The sequence below is a fragment of the Hippopotamus amphibius genome, chromosome 13 (assembly GCF_030028045.1).
Source record: "Hippopotamus amphibius kiboko isolate mHipAmp2 chromosome 13, mHipAmp2.hap2, whole genome shotgun sequence".
Classification (NCBI taxonomy): domain Eukaryota; kingdom Metazoa; phylum Chordata; class Mammalia; order Artiodactyla; family Hippopotamidae; genus Hippopotamus; species Hippopotamus amphibius.
In genome coordinates, this window is record NC_080198.1 from 52,130,734 (window position 1) to 52,151,951 (window position 21,218).

Below are 21,218 nucleotides of genomic sequence, written 5' to 3' on the forward strand. Positions count from 1 at the left end.
ACCTCATGTATCCAAACTTTTTTCCCCCTAAGTATATACTATTCATGCTTTTTCATACTTCTATACCTCTGCACAAGCTGTTCTCCTTTCCTGAAGAGCAACTCCTCCTTCGTAGCCTCCCACACTTACCTTTCAGGACCTAACTCAAAAGACACATCTTCCTAAGCTTTAACTATCCTTTTCGGCTAAGGGCTGGCATGCCCTCCTTTATGCCTCTACTGGATTTTGCACTTTGCATTTTACCTCTTTCCAACCTACATACTAAAAATAGCATAAATTTACCTATTAGGCTCTATCATAAGTGAATAGTAACAAAATTAACAAAAAGTAAACACTTGAGAACTTACGGTGAATTATATACTGTGCCAAGTACTTTTATTTGTATTAGCTCATTTAATCTTCACGGTAACTTACTGAGATGGGCACTATTGTCATCCCCAATTTATAGATGAGAAATCAAATGCAAAGAAGTTAACTCTGCTCAAGGTGACTCAACTAACGAATAGCAAAGCCAGGAGTCACACAATTTGGCCTCCAGGCAAAGATGAATGAATCAATCTTCCTACCCCTACCACCAAGCACCCGGCATATAGTAAGTTCAATAAATGTTAAAGCACCTCTGAACATTTTATATATGATCCAATTTTAAAACATTTTCCCAAGAACGTCCCCTGGGTAAGGTGATTTAATGCTAGCGTGAAGTTATGAGTTGTGCAAAATGTTTTAACTCCCACTCTAGGGTAAACTATTCTTTCCACAGAAATATACTGTTCAGGTAGAAGGCAATAAAAATAGTGTAACTGGTTTAATCAAATTTTCATTGTGTGAACACTCCATACAGTCAATGCTATTTGGGTCCCTCTTCATGTTCTGGCCTCTTTCATCCATGCTTTTTATCACCCACAAAACCATTCGGTATTGTATACAGAAATGAAAAGCATCTGCTACAGCCAAATTAATTTCTGTTCCACTTATTTTTAAAATTATTCTAAATAAGGGTATAACTACCACAATTACCAATCTCCGCACTTGATCTGGCCCCATCCTATCCCTATCTACACTCTATCCTTTCTCATTATATCCTGGCCATAGGGGCCTTATTTTCCTTCAGCATGCCAAACTTGTTCCTGCTTGGAGGGATGGTCTTGATTCAGATCTTCACAGGGCTAGACCTTGTCATTCTGGTCTTAGCTCAAATATCGCCTCAAAAGGGCTTCATTCACTTCCCTCTCTATAGTGTTAGCCCCACAGCCACATCACAGACACTAGCTAGCATATTACTTTATTTTTTCATGGCTTTTATCATTAACTAAAATTATCTTGATCTTTTTATTTGTTTACATTTTGCTTGCCAGAAAATAAGCTCCATTACAACAGAGACCCCATACATATTCCAAACACTTGGTACAGTGCCTAGCACATATTCAACAGTCGTCACACAGTAAATATTTGTTAAGTGACTTGAAAGTTTAAAGTACCATTAGTACTAATAGCATATGCTCTACTATAGTTCAGATATGCAATCAAAGCCTATGGAGGAGGGGGGCAGGGGGTGAAATCAATGCTTTTCCAAATTCTAAGATCTGTAAGACGTCTTAATTTATCACCTTTTTGTCCACAAAATACATAATAAAAAAAAGGTACCATAAAAAGATAAAAAACCGAGTTTAACTTTAAATCTGACTTCATCTTCCAGCAATCAAAGCCACATAGGAGAGGCATGAGAAACATAACTCTCAATAGAAAGGATAAAAAATGTCATTTCTTCAATCAAATTAAATTTTGATCAAATATATCAATATGTGATGTTTTTTAAACTAAAATACAGATATCAAAATACAATAACTTCAACATGAATTTTCTTAAAATATGAAGCTTATCCTAATTAAAGTTTTGTAAGAATCATGCTATTTTATCTTTTTATAGGTCATTATAGCTAAGTACCAACTCAAGGATAAGAGTAACAAGTTAGAAATAGGAGAGTCAGGACAAAAAAATCAACAAGTGACAGAATATGCATGTAGCCACAGTTTTAAATTTTGACATTCCTAAACATCTTGCCAAGAAGTATATATTTTCCCACAAAAAAAACTGGCGTTATAACTGAGAACAAGCATTTCGGACCAGAGATTCCCTAACAAAAATCAAGTTTACTAATGAAAGTATTTCTTCTTCATCATTCTTAAACCTATGTCTGGGATGGTTTGGGACGCAGAAGCAAAGAGGCCAGTGTGTGGAACCTAGTAATTATGATTTAGTTGTGCAACCAAAAAGGTCAGAAAAACAGTAAAAAATAATAAAGAAATGGAGGGAACCAGCAGACATATCCAATACTACACTTTCACAGTGTTCAGTACAGGTGAACACTCAGCACAGAGTAATTTCTTGCCAACTTAGGGCTGGTTATTTTTCTGAAAAGTTGGCAAAACCATCAGCTGGCAATGAAAAAAAAAAACTCAGAAAATGGAGGGAAAGGCAGGGCTTTTAATCTTTCTGGAGAATCTGATGAAAATATGGACTCTCTCACCAGAACAATGTGCATAAAAATTTTTCAGAATGTTGAATTTATTTTTAGAAGACTCCCAACATATAAGTCTTGAGAAAGGCATTTCTTTCCAGCACTGAAAAACCTACTCTAACTTCTTCAATAGTTCAGAAAAACTACACCTGTGATCTAATAGCTTCAGGAAATCAAGAGTACACTTACTTTTCAAGTTGCTGACCTAGCCACTAAATCATTTAAAATTTACTGTTATTTTCATCAGGGAAAAAAATAACACCATCACCACAAGCGTTAGCAACAGTTAGGCAAAGAGCTATGTAACCACCTGGTTCTTTTTCAAATTACTGTGGTGCTTAAGGGCTTTTTGTATCAAAACAATAAAATAATGTGTGTGTCTCCATTCTTTGCTCCATCTCAAAAAATTAGAGATGGCAGAAAGAGGAGAAAAGAGAATATTTAGTTTTCATTTGTTTAAGAAGGCTATAATAAACTTCACATTTATAAAAAAGATCTGACTTTTAAATTTTGGTATATAAATATAGCACTGTGCTATCTCAAACTGTGGTTGGCAAAGCTGTAGTTGGAGTGAGATTACTCTACCAACACTTAAAACAGATGTCTTTTGTGCATCCTAGAAAGAAAAAACTAGAAGCTACATAAAGAAAAAACACTGAATACAAGATTCTGAAACAATACAAATATTTTTCTTGAAAAATGCAACCATGAAATATGGATACCAACTTACAAATAGTTCACAAATAACTCTTAACTCAGAGCCAATAAGCCTGAGCATTATGCATATAAGTACACAACTCTCACTAAGAACCAGAGGCAAACTTGGTCCCTGACCTCATGAAGCTGACAATCTTTGACAATCTTGCAGGAGGGACAGTCAACAAGCAAATACAATCAGAGAAAAGAACACATAGGATACTAAAGGACATGTGAGTTTTTTTTTTTTTCCATTTTTAAAATCAAGTATAATTTACATGCATTAAAAGACACTGATGTTATATGTTTGATTCAGTGAGTTTTGACAATTTTATACATATCATCAACCATAACTATCACCCAAAACCATCACTGCAGAAAGTTCCCACATCACCTTTTCAGTCATTTCCCCCTCCCATTTTCTGAGTTCTTTCATCATAGATTAATTTTGCTTTTTCTCAGATTTCATATAAATGGATCATAGATTTTACTTTCTATAGGTGTCTGGCTTCTTTCACTCAACATGTTTCTGAGATTTATTCATGCAGCAGAAGTTTAGTCCTTTTTTTCTGGCTGAGTACTATTCCATTTTATGAATACTATAAGTCATTCTATTGAAGCACAAATGGGTTGTTTCCACTTGAGGCAATAATTAATAAGGCTATAATATAGTTTTCATAATGCTAACAGAAAATAAAGCTAGATCAAGTTTTGTGATGGCAAGAATATACTGAGAGAGAGAGAGCGAGAGAGCAAGAGAGCGAGAGGGCGAGCGAGCAACAGTATTTTAAAAAGTTGAAGTCCTAAAGAGATACTTCTATTTCATTAAGTCTGTTAGATACTCTTGTGGTATGCACCTTCACAGCATTTGTCACTCTTAACTGTTTCAAGTCTATCTCCCCCACCAGACTAGAATCATGTCTGTCTGGGTTCACACCATTGTATCCACAAAACGTGGCAAGTAGGTAACATTCAGAGATAGGAAAGCTTTATCAAGGATATCTGTATTCCTTTCCTATGGCTGTGTACAAATTATCGCAAACTCAATGGCTTAAAAAAACATACATTCAGTATCTAATGGTTTCATGGGTCAGGAGTTCAGGCACAGCTTAACTGGACCCCCTGCTTAAGGTCTCACCAGGCTGCAATCACGAGGTTACCGGGGTTGAGCTCTCATCTGGACTCAATTAGGGAAAGAATTCACTTCCAAGCTCATTTTCATTGCTGGCAGAATTTATTTTCTTGAGGACCCTGGTTTCTTGCTGGCAGTTCTTTGGAGCCTCAAAAGAGGCTGCCTGCAGTTCCTTGCCACATGGACTTCTCCAACATAGCTGCTCAGTACTTCATAATGCCAGCAAGGAGAGACTCCGGTGTGAGTTCAACAGTAAGACAAAATTTTATATAATGTCAACATAATCATGGAAGCTACATCCCACCACTCTAGACTCTGTTCACCACTCTATTCTTCAGACTATCAACAGACAAGCTCTTTCAAAAATCATTCCATCTGTGAAAAGATTCAGTCAATTATAACGCTAAGAGTTTTTTTGTAAAGTGTAGCATAAGATTTTACAAAATTGGCTGGGTTAACAGGCATTCACCTAGTAAATGAGAAGGCACCTAGTACCATCAACAGAAATGACCAATTATGGATGCCAAATGTAAGCATAAGAGAATCAAGAAATAAATTTCACAGAGATAAAAAAAGCAAAAACTAAAATGTTAGAACACCAATGATTACATACAGGATTAAAGGTTTTCTGTTCCTTCTTTTCTCCTTTACCTTGTCTAGGAACTTTCAGGCTACACAAGGTACCAGATCTACACAAGTCCCACTAGTTAGGAGACTATGTATATACCCAAAATTCAGCACAAAAGGGAATAGAAAACAATCAAGGCAAGGGAAAAGTACAAAGCAGCTACAGCTACCAGCTCAAGTTGGCATTTCAATCTACCTTTTATTATTCCTGCCATCTAGTGGCAGGATCAAAAACAAAAGCATGCCACACTGACATGCTAATAAATAAAGCACACAAGAGGGAAAAAAACCCAATTTACTAACACTACTAAAACGAACCTAAATCCAATCCTATCAGGTGATACACAAAAACAATGATTATATAATCATATTAAACACACAGCCAATCCTATAACAAACTATGGAAACTCATATGTGAGGATATGTTCAAGCCTAATACGATTATAGACATTCTTATCAATGTTTAAGTAACAACAGCAAAAGAATAAAATTTCAAAGGATTACTAATGATACAGAATGAAGTCATTTTCTACTGTTTCATTATTACTAGGTCAATTCTGAAGTTTGAAAAGACCCACAAATGCAGACTGACCACTACCATACCATCAAATCATGACTCATTTATGTAAAAACAGTTGCTACTGGGTTGTAAGACTACTAGGCCCGTGCGCCACAACTACTGAGCTCGGGCGCCTTAAATAGAGAGTCTGCATGCCGCAAACTACAGAACCCATGCAACACAAATAGAGAAAACCTGCACTTCACAACTAGAGAGGAGCCCTCGCCGCAACTAGAGAGACTGCAATGAAGAGCCCGCACCACAATGAAAGATCCCGCATGCCTCAACGAAGATTCCACATGCCGCAACTAAGACCCGATGCAGCCAAAAAATAAACTATTTAATTTCAAAAAGGATAATAGCTCTCACAAGAACACAAAGAGCAAAACTGCTTTCAAACACACAGCCATATTTTAGCTCTCTCTCAACTTCTGCCTTAACTGGCAATGAAAGCTATCAATTTTCGTAAGTATCCACTTGAAAAAGGAGTGTGTTCTGCTTTATAAAGGACACTTAATAAACTTAAAAAAAAGGAAACAATGATGAGAAGCTGGCACCAAAAAATCATATCAAAATAAGTGTCTTAGTGCCATTTTTAAAAATCTAAAAAAAAAAAATCTAGGATCACATATAAAATAGTATATTTGATAAATTAAAACTATCCAATGATGCTTTCTGCTCAGTTAAATGCAAAACAGACTGAAAACTAAAAAACCTACACAAAAGAGGCAGATGCACACGCTTGCATGTATTCATTCTCCCTACAAAGTGCATGGGTGCGCACACGTATATATAATACACATTTTAGTCAGGCACACATTCATATATTATAGCAGCAAGATCTCCAACAAATGTTATATATGTAAACATGTTAATTTACATTTATTTGTTATTAGATATTATCTAACATTGCCATTATATAATTATGTAATATACTCTAATATACTATATAAATAAGATTTCCAACTAATAAGCATTTGATATATAAATATGTATTATAATATATATATCTGAGTCAAGACACATATTCATACACCAAAGAAATAAGATTTCCAGCTAACAAGCATTATCTGTAGTAATAATATCCCATGACCTAAAATTTGCTGTGATTAACAAACCAAAGCGGTTTGGGTCAACAAATAAATTCAAAAGCAAAGTGAACAACATTCAGGGGGAAAGCAACATTAAGAGATAAACTAAAATAATACAGCCACTCAAAATAGGCAATGTATATAGGCCTTCTCTGGACATCTTCATTTTTAAGACTTAAGGGAAGGCATATTCATAAGCAATAGTGCAATGTTAAAATCTGACAGATTACCAAGTACTGAAGAGCTGGGTGTCAAAATACTCAACTTAGTCACCAAGACAAATCGGGGCAATGGTATAAATGAGCAGATACTTGTTGAGTTATGAAAAGATATGTATGCTCCTGCTATAATATGGATATACTCAATGTTCACAATCCAGTAATTCCAACAAAAGAACAAAGATGAAAAGATTTCAAATCTGCAAGGCTGTCAAGTCCTAGTTGTAGCTCTATGACTCTGAGGAAGTCACTTAGTATCATTAGGCCTCAGGTTCCTCATCTATCAAATAAAGCAACTAGATCAGTCTTTCCCAAACTGCACTGCACTGAACACTAATTTAAAAAAAACAAAAACAATGCTATGGTGATTCTTAAATTAAATATGTAAACACTAATATTAAATAGAATCAATATTGTGTTCAAGAACTTCTCAGGCTAATGTGTGTTGTAAATAAATGGACGGGGTATTCAGTTTCTTCCAAATTTAAATTAACATAGGTTATTTAGTTTTGAACTACAATTCCCGGGATATGGGTTTTGCAGAACACATTTTGGTAAGCACTCTAATAATTTCTATGTTCCCTTCTAGGTGTGAAGTTCATTCTACAGTCCATAGAGGGGTAAAAAGTAATCCAATTTACCTAGTTTTAATCACACCATTTTCAAAGTGTCAGCAAATATACTCAAGGACTTATGAAAGGATAAAAGAAGAGTGATTCACTTTTCTCCTCCCATTTGACCCACGTTTCAGGCTCGAGGAAGGGGTGATAGGAAATAGTGAACTATAAGAAAGTTTTAGTATCCTTCACATATCAAAGGTAATTTTATTAATTTCTACAATCTCATATTAAACTATTAAACTCCTCAGAGAATAGCATATTATTGGTATATTCTATTTTAAAACACATTTGAGAATTACAAATGTTACAAATCCATTTATTGAATTTTAGATGGAATTAATTTTTTTCCTTTTTTACAAATGGTGTTGTACTACACACCTGGTGGTATTTAGCCAGCTTTACACTTTTTGCCAAATTACCTGACATCTATACTTTCTCATGGGACCATTATAGCAAATATGTTATACCTTAGTTTACTTCTTGAGGAAGGGTAACTAATTCTCATGCAGGACACTGGAAGTGGAAGAATATGGGGCTGGGAAAAATAAAAATGAATGAGAGGCTCAGTTCCGCAATGGCTGGAAAACATTCCCGCCTCAAAGTCCAAAGAAGCTCTGAATTCCACTGTATGTCAAAAATCCCTCCAGTAAGTACAACTACTATTATCACTTTCATTTCTGCCTTTGAATCTTGGACCCAAGAAATCTGAAGTGACATGAAAATGTCATGCTGCCTGAAGCATTGCTTTTACACGGGAGAGCTGTACTGAGGTATCTGTCTTCAATATACAGAACTGTAATGATCAGAAACTATACTTTCACAAAGAACAATTTTCCTAAATTTGTGACTTGAGAAGAAGTGTCTACAAGTTTATTTCTGTATACTCTGCATTTGCTCAGGCATGAGAGAAAGCTGCTTCATTTTATTCAAAGTCTTGTACTGCAGAATTCAGAATTGCTCTGTGGCATTTTCAGTCTTAAAGCAACTCAGCTGTGCTCAATGCGTTCCTACGGTGTTCTTTTTAAAGTACCTATGGCAAATATTTGAATATTAGTTGTGAATCTCTAGCTTTATTATAGTTCATATAAAACATTCTGACCACAAACTTACAAATCTTAATTTCCATGATACAGTTTGTAAGTAGCGTTAGTCAAGGAAATTTCCAATATCAGCCAATTCCTTTCCACTGTGTCCTGAGAACTCCAGCAAACCCTCAAAGTGGGAGACTGCGAAGAGCACCAGTTTGGCTATCAAAACACAAGTGTCTGAAATGTACTGGCAGATCCTGACTGAATGATCCAACTGAATAATCTAGAGGAAAAAGGTAAGGACTGGGGAAGGCAGGAAGACTAGAGAACTTGGACCTGAATGTACTGGTTCCAGCTCGTCACTCTGGCATCCCTAGGCCTCAGTTTCCTAACAAAAGCCACACTTTATCTAAAACATTATAATCGACCATAAATGAATTTAAAAACCTGTAAATGTTTCCAAGCCTCAATCGGGGGGTGAGGTGGGGGGCCGCATGTAACAAGCAGATTGATGGAAGCATCATGCCATTTCATAACTGTACATGTTTACATATGCTATTCTTTATACCAAAATTATCCCTTGATGCTGGCTGACTTCAAGGCCTACTTTCTTAACATACTAAGCAGTACTGACTCTTCTCATCTGTAAAATGAGGGTAATAAAATATTTATCTCACAGGACTGCTTAAGGATCAATAAGCCACAAAATACAGTAAGATGTGCAACAAATTTAACTTAGACTCAGCATCACCTCCCCCCCCACACACACCAAAATACAAAACAGCCCAGTAAAAAAAAAAATAAACCAAAGACATAATAGATATTTCACAGAGGAGGAGATAAAATGATAAATACACTTGTAGCCAGTCTCCAAAGATGGCCCGGAACAATTCTGTCCCTCCTAGTATATGCATCTTCTCCCTTGACTCAGAGACTGGCCTGGCTTCCTCTCTCAGTATGCTCTTTCTTAGACCCCAGCCGCCATCCTGTGAGGCAGTCCTAGCAGCCCACCTGAAGGGACCAAAACAAACAAACAACCCAGCTGAGCTCCCATCAGGACTGCAGGTGACTCTCAGCTGCCCACATCTCAGCCATTCCAGCCCCGCTGACTGCAGCTTGCTGAGCCTGTGGCTTGTTGAGCCTGTGGATGACTACAGCCATCCCAGCACCACAGCTGATACCATGAGGCAGAAGAACCTCTCACTCAACACATGGACTGCAGAATAATGAAATGCTGTTTTGTCACTAAGTTTTAGATGGTGATTTATATTTTTATAAACTGAAACATAGTATAACAAAATTCCCAGGTACATACCCTAGCAAACATGTACACATATGCATCAGAAAATATAGTTTTTAATGTTCATAGTAGCATTATTCATAAAAGCAAAAAACAGGAAACCCAAATGTTTATCAACTAGAAAATGTATAAATGCAAGTCAGAGAAGCTTATATGTAGGATACTATTTTTTAAAGCTCCAAAGCAAAACTTAGCAATATATTGTCTAGAAATACATACATGAGCTGTTTTTCGTTTTTTTTTTTTAATATTTCAAATGAAATGTTAAATAGAACTCAGGATAATGGTTTCCTAGTGCTAAGAGGAAAACCAGAAGGATTGCCTGGAGAAGGAACATGGATAGATGCGAAATTGGTAATGTTCTAGTTCTACGGCAGGTAGAGGTTTCACAGGTACTTATCATTATGTTCACACTTATATATACAGGTATAGACTGATACATTCTTTTATACACAAGTTGCATTCTCAATATAATTTGATTTACAGAAATTTTATTTATAACATTATGTGGCAATTCGCATCCAATAATTATGACATCCAACACATTACACAAACTCTTTAGAAGTCTAAAATGATTCTTATTTCAGAGGGAAAATCTTGTTTTAAATTGTTTGTATCAGACACTTCATTTAAACACAGTAAATTATTTTAACAACAAAAATAAATTATCTTAAACAGAAAGATCTCCCTTTCTAATGAAGTGACTGACTCATTTTTAACAACCTTCAAAAAATATCCTTATATTTTAAAAGATTTTAGCTGCTCATCAAGCTCATTTTTTCTACTTTGAACAAATGACTGGACTTTACAGTTTTCAGATTACAGTTCATCTGCTGCATACTGTTTCATTATTCTGTTCCTTCAAATGCCAGAAAGCTGCTTAGCATATTAAAACAAGTTTTCTTTAGCTAACTAGAATAAAAATAGCAGGACTGAAATTAAACTTTCATGAAGCAAGTTTACTAAATTTTAAAATCTAACATATTCACTGTTTTAATAGTCAATATAGTCAACAAACCCTACTCACTATAACAGATTTTTTAAAGACACACTGATGGATAAAAGTTAAAAAAACAAACATCATTTTTAAACAAAAACATCTTGTGAGATCAATTACAGCACATAAGGTTTAGGACTGACAGGAATGCTGCTATTATTACATGGAATAATAGTATAATTGCAGAGCTGATCCATAGTAAAAGAAGATAAATATATATATCTTCGTTTATTTAACTCTTAAGATCTACAATATTCAATGATCCTCCCAGTGGCTAGATATAGACAAAACTATTTCCACTGCAGACACTTTAATGGAGACAGGCAACTTATTTCATCCCTAATGAGTACTTTTATTTAGTGTCCCTTAACCTCTTAAGGTAAAGTTTGAGATCAGTCAGAGCTGGGATGACTTCTTCAAGCGTTACTTAATTTCCATATAAATCACCTATTATCACAAAGTTAAGTCAAGAGCCCAGAAACTAACTGAACCATTACTCTACCACACTAAAACTCATCACCTGCATGAATTCAGTGTATTCTAACCAGCGCCTGTGTACACAGTGATCACTTCTATTCTTTCACATCAGGATATTATTTCTCATGCTCAAAATGCCAGCTTGTGAATTTTATTTCTATTGCTGATATGTCTTTTTTCATTTATCATCTCAAAAGTTAACATTAACAGCACTGAAAATTTTATTATTCATATGGTTTTTAGATTTAACTTGTCTGTCTTTTCTTATTCAGTGTTCCTTAACTAGTGAGTTAAAACTTGAGCCAGAACTTTTACCTAAGAGTTGTTTGTATTTGGAAGAAATACTTACATAACTAAAATCTCCCTCTCTTAAAGTTCTTCCTAAGGGTATCCATCCATCCAACTAGCCATCTCTCAATTGCTGACGGCAATCACTGATGTTCACATAACCTACTTCTACAAACATTACCACCTTCTTTCTTCAACTCTTTCCTTAAGATTAAAAGGACACCTTTATTGACAGTGAGATTTTGATGTTCACTGTAAAAGGTTCACCATAGTAAGTCACATGTGTGTGTGTGTGTGAGAGAGAGAGAGAGAGAGAGAGAGAGTGAGAGAGACACACAGAGACAGAGACAGACAGATGGAGGTGTTTTTAAACACCACCAAGCAACTCTCCGACACCAGCTGCATACCCTACAATTCAACTGACATTACCTGGAGAGAGCATCAGATCCCCACAGGTTAAGGGCTCAAGACTGTGCCATCAACTTCAGATGCCAATCACAAGTTCAGGTTGTCACCTGTGCTTCTAAATCAACTGGCTACAGATGGGAGGTCCAACAACCCCTTGGGTTAGATTAATATACTAATGTATTAGGCTCACAGAACTTAAAGAAACATTTCATTAAGTAGATCACCAGTTTATTATAAAAGGAAAGAACTCAGGAACAGCCAGATGAAAAAGATGGTATGTGGGAAGGGGCGCGGAGTTTCCATGCCCTCTCCAAACCCACCACTCTCTCTCAATCTCCACATGTTCACCAACCTAGCAGCTCTCCAAACTCTATTCCTTTTGGTTTTTATGGAGACTCCTTTACGTAGGCATAATTCATTAAATTATTGGCCACTGGTGATTAAATCACTTCCAGCTCCTCTCCCCTCCCCAGAGGTCAGGGAGTGGGACTGAAAGCTCCAACCCTCTAATTACAGGGGTTGGCTCCACTGGCAACCATCTCCCATCCTTAGGTGACCCAGGGGCTTTCCAAAAGTCACTCATTAACATAACAAAGGACACTTTTAAAGCTTTCAACACTTAGGAAACTCCAAGGGGATTTAGATGAAATATGTACTTCTTCTTATAAATCACAACATCCCAACTACACATATGATAGTCAAGTCCAAGGTTTATTAAGGTTTATCAGAGTTGGCCAAAAAGTGCCTTCGGATTTAAAGTAAAAAGAAAAGAGATATTTATCATTTTCACCAAGAACTTCATTCAACAATGTATTCACTTTTTTCTTCCACTACCTTCTGCCATTTTTCAGGCAACTTCACAATTCCACCTTCCCAAAACTTTTTATCTTTTTGAGCAAAGAACAACACCAGGTGCCTTTTACAGTCTCCCAGGGAATTGAAATTTTTTCCATTAAGAGAATTTTCTAAAGAACAGAATAAATGGAAATCCGAAGGTGCAATGTCTGGTGAATATGGCAGATGAATCAGAACTTCCCAGCCAAGCTGTAACAGTTTTTGCCTGGTCATCAAAAAAACACGCGGTCTTCTCTTATCCTGATGGGAGATTATGTGTTTTCTGTTGACTAATTCCGGACGCTTTTTGTCGAGTGCTGCTTTCAGCTGGTCTAACTGGGAGTAGTACTTGTTGGAATTAATCGTGCGGTTTTTGCAGAAGGAGCTCATAATAGAGGACTCCCTTCCAATCCCACCATATACACAATATCACCTTCTTTGGGGGAAGACCGGCCTTTGGTGTGGTTGGTGGTGGTTCACTTCGCTGGCCCCACAGTCTCTTCCATTTCACATTAAAGTATCCACTTTTCATTGCCTGTCACAATTTGTTTTAAAAACTGAATATTTTCCTTATGTTTCAGTAGAGAATCGCATGCGGAAAAAACGGTCAAGAAGGTTATCTTCGATTAACTTGTGTGGAACACAAACATCAAAGGGATTAACATAATCAAGCCGGTGCAAATGATTTAAAACCCTTGATTTGGATATTTTGAGTATGTTGGCTTTCACCCATGTGGTATAACTGTTGATTGTTCTCAATTAATGTCTCAATTTGATCGCTATCAACTTTAACTAATCTACCCGCATGAAACTTCCCAAACCACTTTTGACACATTCTACCAGTCACAGCACCTTCTCCAAACACTGCACAAATCTTTTTTTTGCATTTCAACTGTTTTCACCTTTACTGAAATAATAAAGCATAATATGCCAAAAATGCTGCTTTCTTCCATCTTCAGTATTAAAATGCTACACAAAAATTCACCAATTTTGATTTTTTTTAATGCATGCTGATATGACAGCTGTCACAATACAATGTAACAAAACTGTTTCGAATGAAGTTTCAGACAACTAAGTGCTACCAGAGCCATCTTGCAGAAAAAAAATGAACCAACTTTTTGGCCAACCCCATACTAAGATATAAGAGCCTCGAGCAGTTGCTCCTATTTCTTCCAACCCTGACCTTCACCTAACAAACTTTTTTTTTCAATCTTATGGTATTGCCACTTTCTATCAATTTCTAAATTCCTGGAAATTATTCATATAAGATAAAGTAAGGACACAGAAACCTTCTCAAAAAAGAATTAAGAGGTAAAGCAAATCAAGGAGTGAAGATGGAGTAGCAGGTTAACCATTTACATTTTTCCCTTTCAACAGTATTAATTTGGCCCATTATTATAGTCATGGATCCTACATTATTTGAAAATGTTTTCCTTTCTTCCTATCTATTGTAGGGACAGACAGAAGTCCTTTTGCAATCTTACATAAAACTGAATTAAGCATTCCATGTGGATAAAACATGACAAAGAAAGAGCATGAGTAAGACCCATCACAGTAAGCAACAGGCTGACCAAAAAAAGGCTTCTAATAATTCAAGAGTTTATGAGTTCCACATAAACTAAATCTAATAAAACCAACATCAATACTTTTCTAACAACTTCAGAGTTTCTCCTGAGATACCAGATTCAACAGTCATTCAACAGACTTGGGCTAATGCACTGAAACCTAAATGATTGAATCTGATTCTAACCTGCACTTCGATCAAAGATATATAAACAGTATTTATACCCATTATATTCCAGTATTATAGAAAGTAAGTGTTATCTGGAAATAAGAGCTCTTCTTTATCATGGAGTTGAGGAACAAAGATAATATTCTTCACATTACAGTGAACAGGGCACTATCAGTATCTAACAAGCAGGATTTAAAAACAGTAATGGACAAAAAAACAGAACAAAAATCAAAACAAAACAATGGACAGAAAAGTATGATAAAGCAAATAAAGTAAATACTAACTGTAGAATCTACATGTTCAGTATGAATGTTCACTGTAAAAGTCAACTTTTCTGTATGCTTGAAAATTTTCATACTAGAACAATTAGCAATGTACAAATCTATTGAATTGTAGGGTACTTTATATAATTCAGGTTAATTGCCGTATTGTCCTTCTCTAATAGTATTAAGTTTTCAAAGTAAACAAATTGAGGGAAAAAATGATTCAGTCACTCGAGAATATTAATCTTTCCGTTATTTCTGAGAGCACCTATGCACTGATTCATAAGAAGATATTACGATGATGAGAACTTTTCTTATACCATTTTCTTATACTCCAAAGCACCCAAAACTTTTCTTTTTTATTTTATTATTTGGCTGTGTCAGGTCTTAGTTGCAGCATGCAGGATCTGCAATGCGGCATGCAGACTCTTTGTTGCCCTGCATGGGCTTCTCTAGCTGCGTCGCAAGGGCTGTGGCACATGGGCTCTACTCTAGTTGTGGCACATGGGCTCTAGGGCTCTAGTGAGCACGCAGGCTTAGTTGCCCTGCAGCATGTGGGATCCTAGCTCCCCCACCAGGGATCGAACCTGCATCAAAGACAGGCGGATTCCTAACCACTGGACCACAAGGGAAGTCCCACCCAAAACTTATTAAGAGCATAAAAATTAGAGATAGCTTAAGCATAGACAGGCTAGTGAGTTTCCCCACATTCATAATTCCTGGATCAGAGCCCATACTGAAATTCCTTATTCTAAGTTCCCACAACTAACATCTTTATGCAAACTACTCATGTCAGTAAGGGCTGTGCAGACTCTCAAGTTAGCCTTCAATATATGAATACTCTAAAGAGAGAAAAAGTTCCAAAGTGGTTGCTGACAGTGCCTAACTCCCCCAGGACCTATCACATGCCTCAGGAAATCCATGATTACTACCTATAGGAGCCACCACACTCACCCAATGGGAGCAGGTCCAATCCCATCATCCAACCCAGTAGCTCAAGGCATTCCCTGCCCCTCCTCCCTGAGTGTTCTTTTTTTTTTTTAAAGCTCTTTATTGGAATATAATTGCTTTACACTCTTGTACCAGCTTTTGAGGTACACCAAAGTGAATCAGTATTTATACATATATCCCCATATCCCCTCCCTCCCATGACTCCCTCCCACCCTCCCTGTCCTGGCCCTCTAAGGCATCACCCATCATCAATTGATCTCCCTTTGTTATACAGCAACTTCCCACTAGCTATCTATTTTACAGTTGGTAGTGTATATATGTCTATGCTACTCTCTCACTTTGTCCCAGCTTCCCCTTCGTCCCCCGCCCCTCAACCCTGTATCCTCCCCAATGACAGGGCAAGAATAAGGATGCAGATGCAGAGAATGGACTGAGTGTTCTTATAATGTAGAATGATCTCAAGAGCTCAAGGCTAGAAAAGTTTTAAATTACTATGAAATCAGTGACAGTACACAGTTAGTGCCCTAAATACAAACGAGTTCCAGTCCAAGAGCACATTAGTAAGTCTAATTTGTTCATAAGCCCAACAGAGTTAGCCTAGGTACCCAACTAACACAATCAGCTATATAGTACTTACTGTAATAGGGTTATAATACTTTTCACACAAATAATACATAAAAAACCACAAAAATTAAACATTTTTAACCTTACAGTACAGTACCTTGAAAAGTACAGCAGTACAGTACTATAGCTGGCATACAGGGGCATGTTCCCATCTTGGAAAGTTACAAACTTGAAGGTTCATATGCAAGGGACTTACTGTACCTGCTTTGAAGTACATTTGGACTGCTGTTGCTAATGATTCCATAAAGTGACTTTTTAAGATTTAGGGATATTTCTGTTCTAAAATTGGTTTTGTTATCCAGTTTGTCTTCTTCAGAACTGAGGTCAATAGCCTCTTTTTGTCATCTGCAAAGTGAAGAAAAACATGGAGACCTCAAAGTACAGGAAGTAGTCCCCAACTTACAAACAGCTTATGTTCCAAAGGTTTATCACTCCTTTGGAGTGACAAACATATTTGTACTAATTAACCTATTTATACCATAGTTTCTGTGAAAAATTGCATCCCAAATATCAACTCTAAATTGCAGCTTTCTGCCCTGCAAAAAGGCGTTTGTTGCCCTTTTACAGCTAACTGCAGCCAAAACTCAAGGCTCAGAGAATTCTCCTTCTAGGGCTCCAGGGAGAACCCCCTACAATCTGTGCAGGCAAGGAAAAGTGCAACTCTCCTTTTACAGGGAGCGTTTCCATTGCCTCTATGGGAAAAGCTACCACAATTTAACAAGATAATGGCTATGGGAAAAGCACCTGGTTAATATGAAAGTATTAATAGTTATAACAAAATAAGTAGAAACTACATTCTGCTCCAGATAAAAAGAATATAAAATTAGGTGCTCTTCAACTAGTTGGTCAATGAAATGTTTGTCGAGTACAGACAACAAATTCTCAAACTGTGTCCTCACGTCTGATCAACTCAACTGATAAGGGAGGAAAGTACTAAAGTGAAGTGGTGAAGAGATCATTACCAAAAATGCAGCGAAGTTCTAAAAAAGTGCAGTGTGCTTTAAAATTCAATAAACATTGAACATCACCTACCATCCCTTATAACAATTGGTAAGATTTATAAAATATCTTGAATGACAAACAAAAAAATTATAACTGTGTGACAATGAGTCACCTTTGGCAGCTAACTAGAGTCTTATACAATTTAAATACTAATGTTAAAATTTAAAGAAATAACTCACAATCAGAGAAAGCAAACTTTTCACAAAAAAGACTTCAGAAGTGAAGCCAGTACAGAGACATGAAAAAAAGGGATCAGGTAAGGCCAGAATAAATTGGTTTGTGGATACAGAACCTGAGAGGAACATTTAAATATTATTAAAGGTTCATGTCACTACTACATGTTACAACAGTAATCTGAGAGACTCCCAAGACAGTGTAACACTACAGTGTTTGCAGAATCAAAGTGCTGGTACTATTAGTAGCTTTGAAGGAAAAGCACTTTTAAAATCCAAATTTTTGAACAAGAATGGACTATAAGAATAAGATGCCTAACTGAGATCTTCAAAAGACATGAAAAGAGAAACATAAATGAGCAAACAAGGGATTTTTTTTTTGGACTGAAAATTCTCTCAAGCCACCTAAATTATACTTAAGATGTTAGATTTATATTGGCAAATCTCCATTCACAATAAAGGATAGGGATGACAATTCCTTTGTTATAAAAGGCTATTCACTACTAGTCAGAATTATCTAACATCATGAACATAAATGTTTAACCAGGAATATAATAAAACGTAAATATTAAAACTATCAGTAAGCAGAACACCTACATTAAGTAGGTCTTTAAGACTGAAGAGGTTTACATACATTAGAGTACGTGAATTAAAATTCAAATATTATATATTCTACTAAAGGATGTTTCTGAAATGTATTTTATACTTAGAAAAACAGACAAGAAAAATTTTTGTGTGAATAAAAAAGGGTTATGCTAAGCATATTCTTGAGACTAGAGAAAAAATCAACTTCTAATTTTTTGCCATATTAAAAAAAAAACCTTATCTGTGAAGCAACCTTTTAAGACTTTTCATGATTACTCAATTTTAGTAGAAACTCTTTGGCTGACGATGCAGATTTCTAATCTTCCTTCAGAATAAGGAAAAATACCAATCTTCTCATCATTCAGTTGTGAATTTTTCTGCAATCCTTAATTTAAGCCTCAATGTTACTACTAAACATCATTCAGCCTTCGGTTATTAAAATGATACTCTCCAGAAATATCATTCCCAATTTTTGTTACCCGGAATGTTTGGTCAACCATGTACTTCTACTCTCCTAAACTGAAAAAACAGAACTTTCTCTCTTCACACTCTTCAGTAAAACATTGGCAGTTTTCATTTTCTGGTTCCAATTTCATTTTCATCTAATCTGCTGATGTGTTTCAAAGCTAAGACTAAGAATACTCTATCTAGTCATAAGGCTTCACAGTAATTTATTTTCTTCTGTGATTCCAAGCAACACAAGTTATTTTTTTTTAAATCAAACCTCCAAAATGGAATGAAAACGTTTCATGGAAGCATGTCACAGCTGTTAACTGTCTACCTAAATTGAATTCTCCAGGAGTGGACCCCTCTGGTGTCCAACAGATGATGCACTACCAATTTTTCTACCCGTAACAAAATTTCAACTGGTATTTTAATATATGGGTAACTCACTCCCCCAAATATTTATCCATATATTTAATAATTTTCAAGAAGATTCTCCCTGTATTCCAGTGATATATATCCTCAAGTTTAGTCGGGTCTAATTATAAGGAAGTAAGATTAACTGAAGGGTGATGGGTCAAGAGGATTAATGAAGTTAGTTTAAAAGGCATAGACTCGGGCTAAAACAAAAAACAAAGAAAAACTTAACCCAGGTTGGGCAAGTAGGAAAAAAAATTAAAGCACTCTTCCTATCTAAATAATTCACAGGCCAGTGAAATTAATTAGCTAAATTAGCCAGTGTTCTTTATGGGGTAGTTTCCTAAACGCGTCAGTTCCTGACACCATGTGCAACGTCAGTACTGCAATCCAGGGATCCCCATCACTATGGTACCGTTCGTCCTATAATCCACAACCTTCCTGCAGAGACCAATAAAGGAACTAATGCAACGCTTTCGGATATTGTACATAACACACTGAGGGTGACAGTTTGGCTAACAGAGTAATGAGCCTGCTCCAAAAAGCAGCCCAAGACAATTGTGGACCGGGGAGGTGCGAAGTGCACTTCAGTGGGCCTTGAAAAAGAGCCACTCTTGAAAATATCTAACGTGAACTAAATAAGCGTCCCTAGCTTTCAGGTCACTTTCAGGGATATCATTTCCTTTCCTCCAACACCTCACTCCCTCGCTTTCTCCCTTTCCGTCGGAGACCCAGGAGAGACATGGCAAAAGCGTGCAACTGCGAGGCTCAGCCGCCGAGGCTCCTGCACACCTCCAACGGCACCAGGGCACCCCCAGGGCGAGCCCATCCCAACCCGCCGAAGACGCGCCCGAGAAGCTGAGCGCGGGCGAGAGCCGCAGGCGGGGACGCGGGGAATCCGGCGCCCAGCGTGGAGGATCGGGCTCCGCGGGCCGAGGCGGCCACCAAGCGCCGCGCTCGCCCTCGCCGGGAGTCGGCGGACTCGCCCGGCCAGGGTCAAGGTCCCGCTCGGGCCGCGTGGGGGAAACTTCGCTCGCGGGCGGGGGCGCGCCCGAGCTCTGGACCCACGGCCGGTCGCGGCCGAGCGCCAGGGTGGCGGGGGTGGCGGGGGGGGGGGGCCGCCGGTCCCGGGCCCCAGCCCGGGCCCGCGGCGGGGGAGGGGTGGCGGGCACTTACCACGGGTCGAACTCGTGGATGATGCTTTCGAAGCGGATGACGGCGAAGAGGCGCGAGCTGAAGCCGGCCAGCCAGGCCAGGAAGAGGATGGTGAAGGAGAGCAGCGACTGCCAGCCGGCCGGCTGCGACAGCCCCCCGGACAGCCCCGCGGGGGCCGGCTTCGGCGCCGCGCCGCCCGCCGCCTTGTGCGCGCACTGGGCCCCAGGCCCGTGGTGGCCGTGCCGGCTGTTCCCCAGGGCCATGAGGCCGCTCCACGGGGACGAGTTGAGGGACGACTTGTGCTTGCTCTCCGTGGCCGAGGGCTCCGCCATGTTGTGCCCCGGCGGCGGGTCTCGCTCCGCGCCGCCGCCGCCGCCGCCGCCGCCGCCTGGTGCGAGGGGTGCTGGGCGGGGACCCGGAGGAGGAGGAGGAGGAGGAAGAAAAGGGAGGAGGAGGGAAGAGCGCCCCGCGCGCCCGCCCTCAGCGCCGCGAGGCCGGGGGACGGGGGGTGGAGGCAGCGGCGGGGAGTCTCCGCCTCAGCTGCGGCCGCGACCGCCGCTCTCTCAACTCGGATGGCCCCTGCGCCCCTCTAGCCATCCGTCTCCCCAGTGCAGCTGCGGCAGCGGCGAAAGCCGACGGGACGAGGGCGCCAGAGAAAGAGCAGGAGCAGACGGAGGCGGCACCACCGCTCGGAGAGGCAATGACATTCCCCTCACACCCTCCGCCCTCTCGGCTGTGAGGAGCAGGAGGCGGAGCCCCCGGGAGTCCAGGCGGAGCTCTGGCTACCTCTGACTCCGCCCCCGACCCAACAGGAACTGGCCCCTCCGCCTGTCACAATGCGACAGGTCCGTTAGGGGGCGGGCCCAGAACCGCGGTGCCGGCCAATAAGGGCGCGAGATTGGGCGGGGCTTGGCCCAACCGTTCTCCCCTCCCACTCCGGGCCTCCAGCCCATTCGCCCGGAGCGGCAGTGCTGCGCGGCTACGGCTTCATTGTCAGTTGAAAGACGCCGTTTCGCGCGCCTGTATTGGCGGCGAGGAGGGGTGCCAGGCGGCTCCGCGCGTTGCCTGGAGCTGAGCCC

At 39.0% G+C, this 21,218-nt stretch overlaps 1 protein-coding gene across 1 annotated transcript in view; it reads right to left on the bottom strand.

Annotated features, from left to right (window-relative positions):
* STT3B (STT3 oligosaccharyltransferase complex catalytic subunit B) overlaps positions 1-20,843 on the bottom strand; it is a 96,901-nt gene extending 76,058 nt beyond the window's left edge. The window contains exon 1 of the mRNA XM_057705323.1: positions 20,161-20,843. Within this exon, the coding sequence (XP_057561306.1) occupies positions 20,161-20,471 (311 nt within the window). The 5' untranslated portion in view covers positions 20,472-20,843. The remainder of the gene's footprint in view (positions 1-20,160) is intronic.
* Between the last annotated feature and the right edge of the window lie 375 nt (positions 20,844-21,218).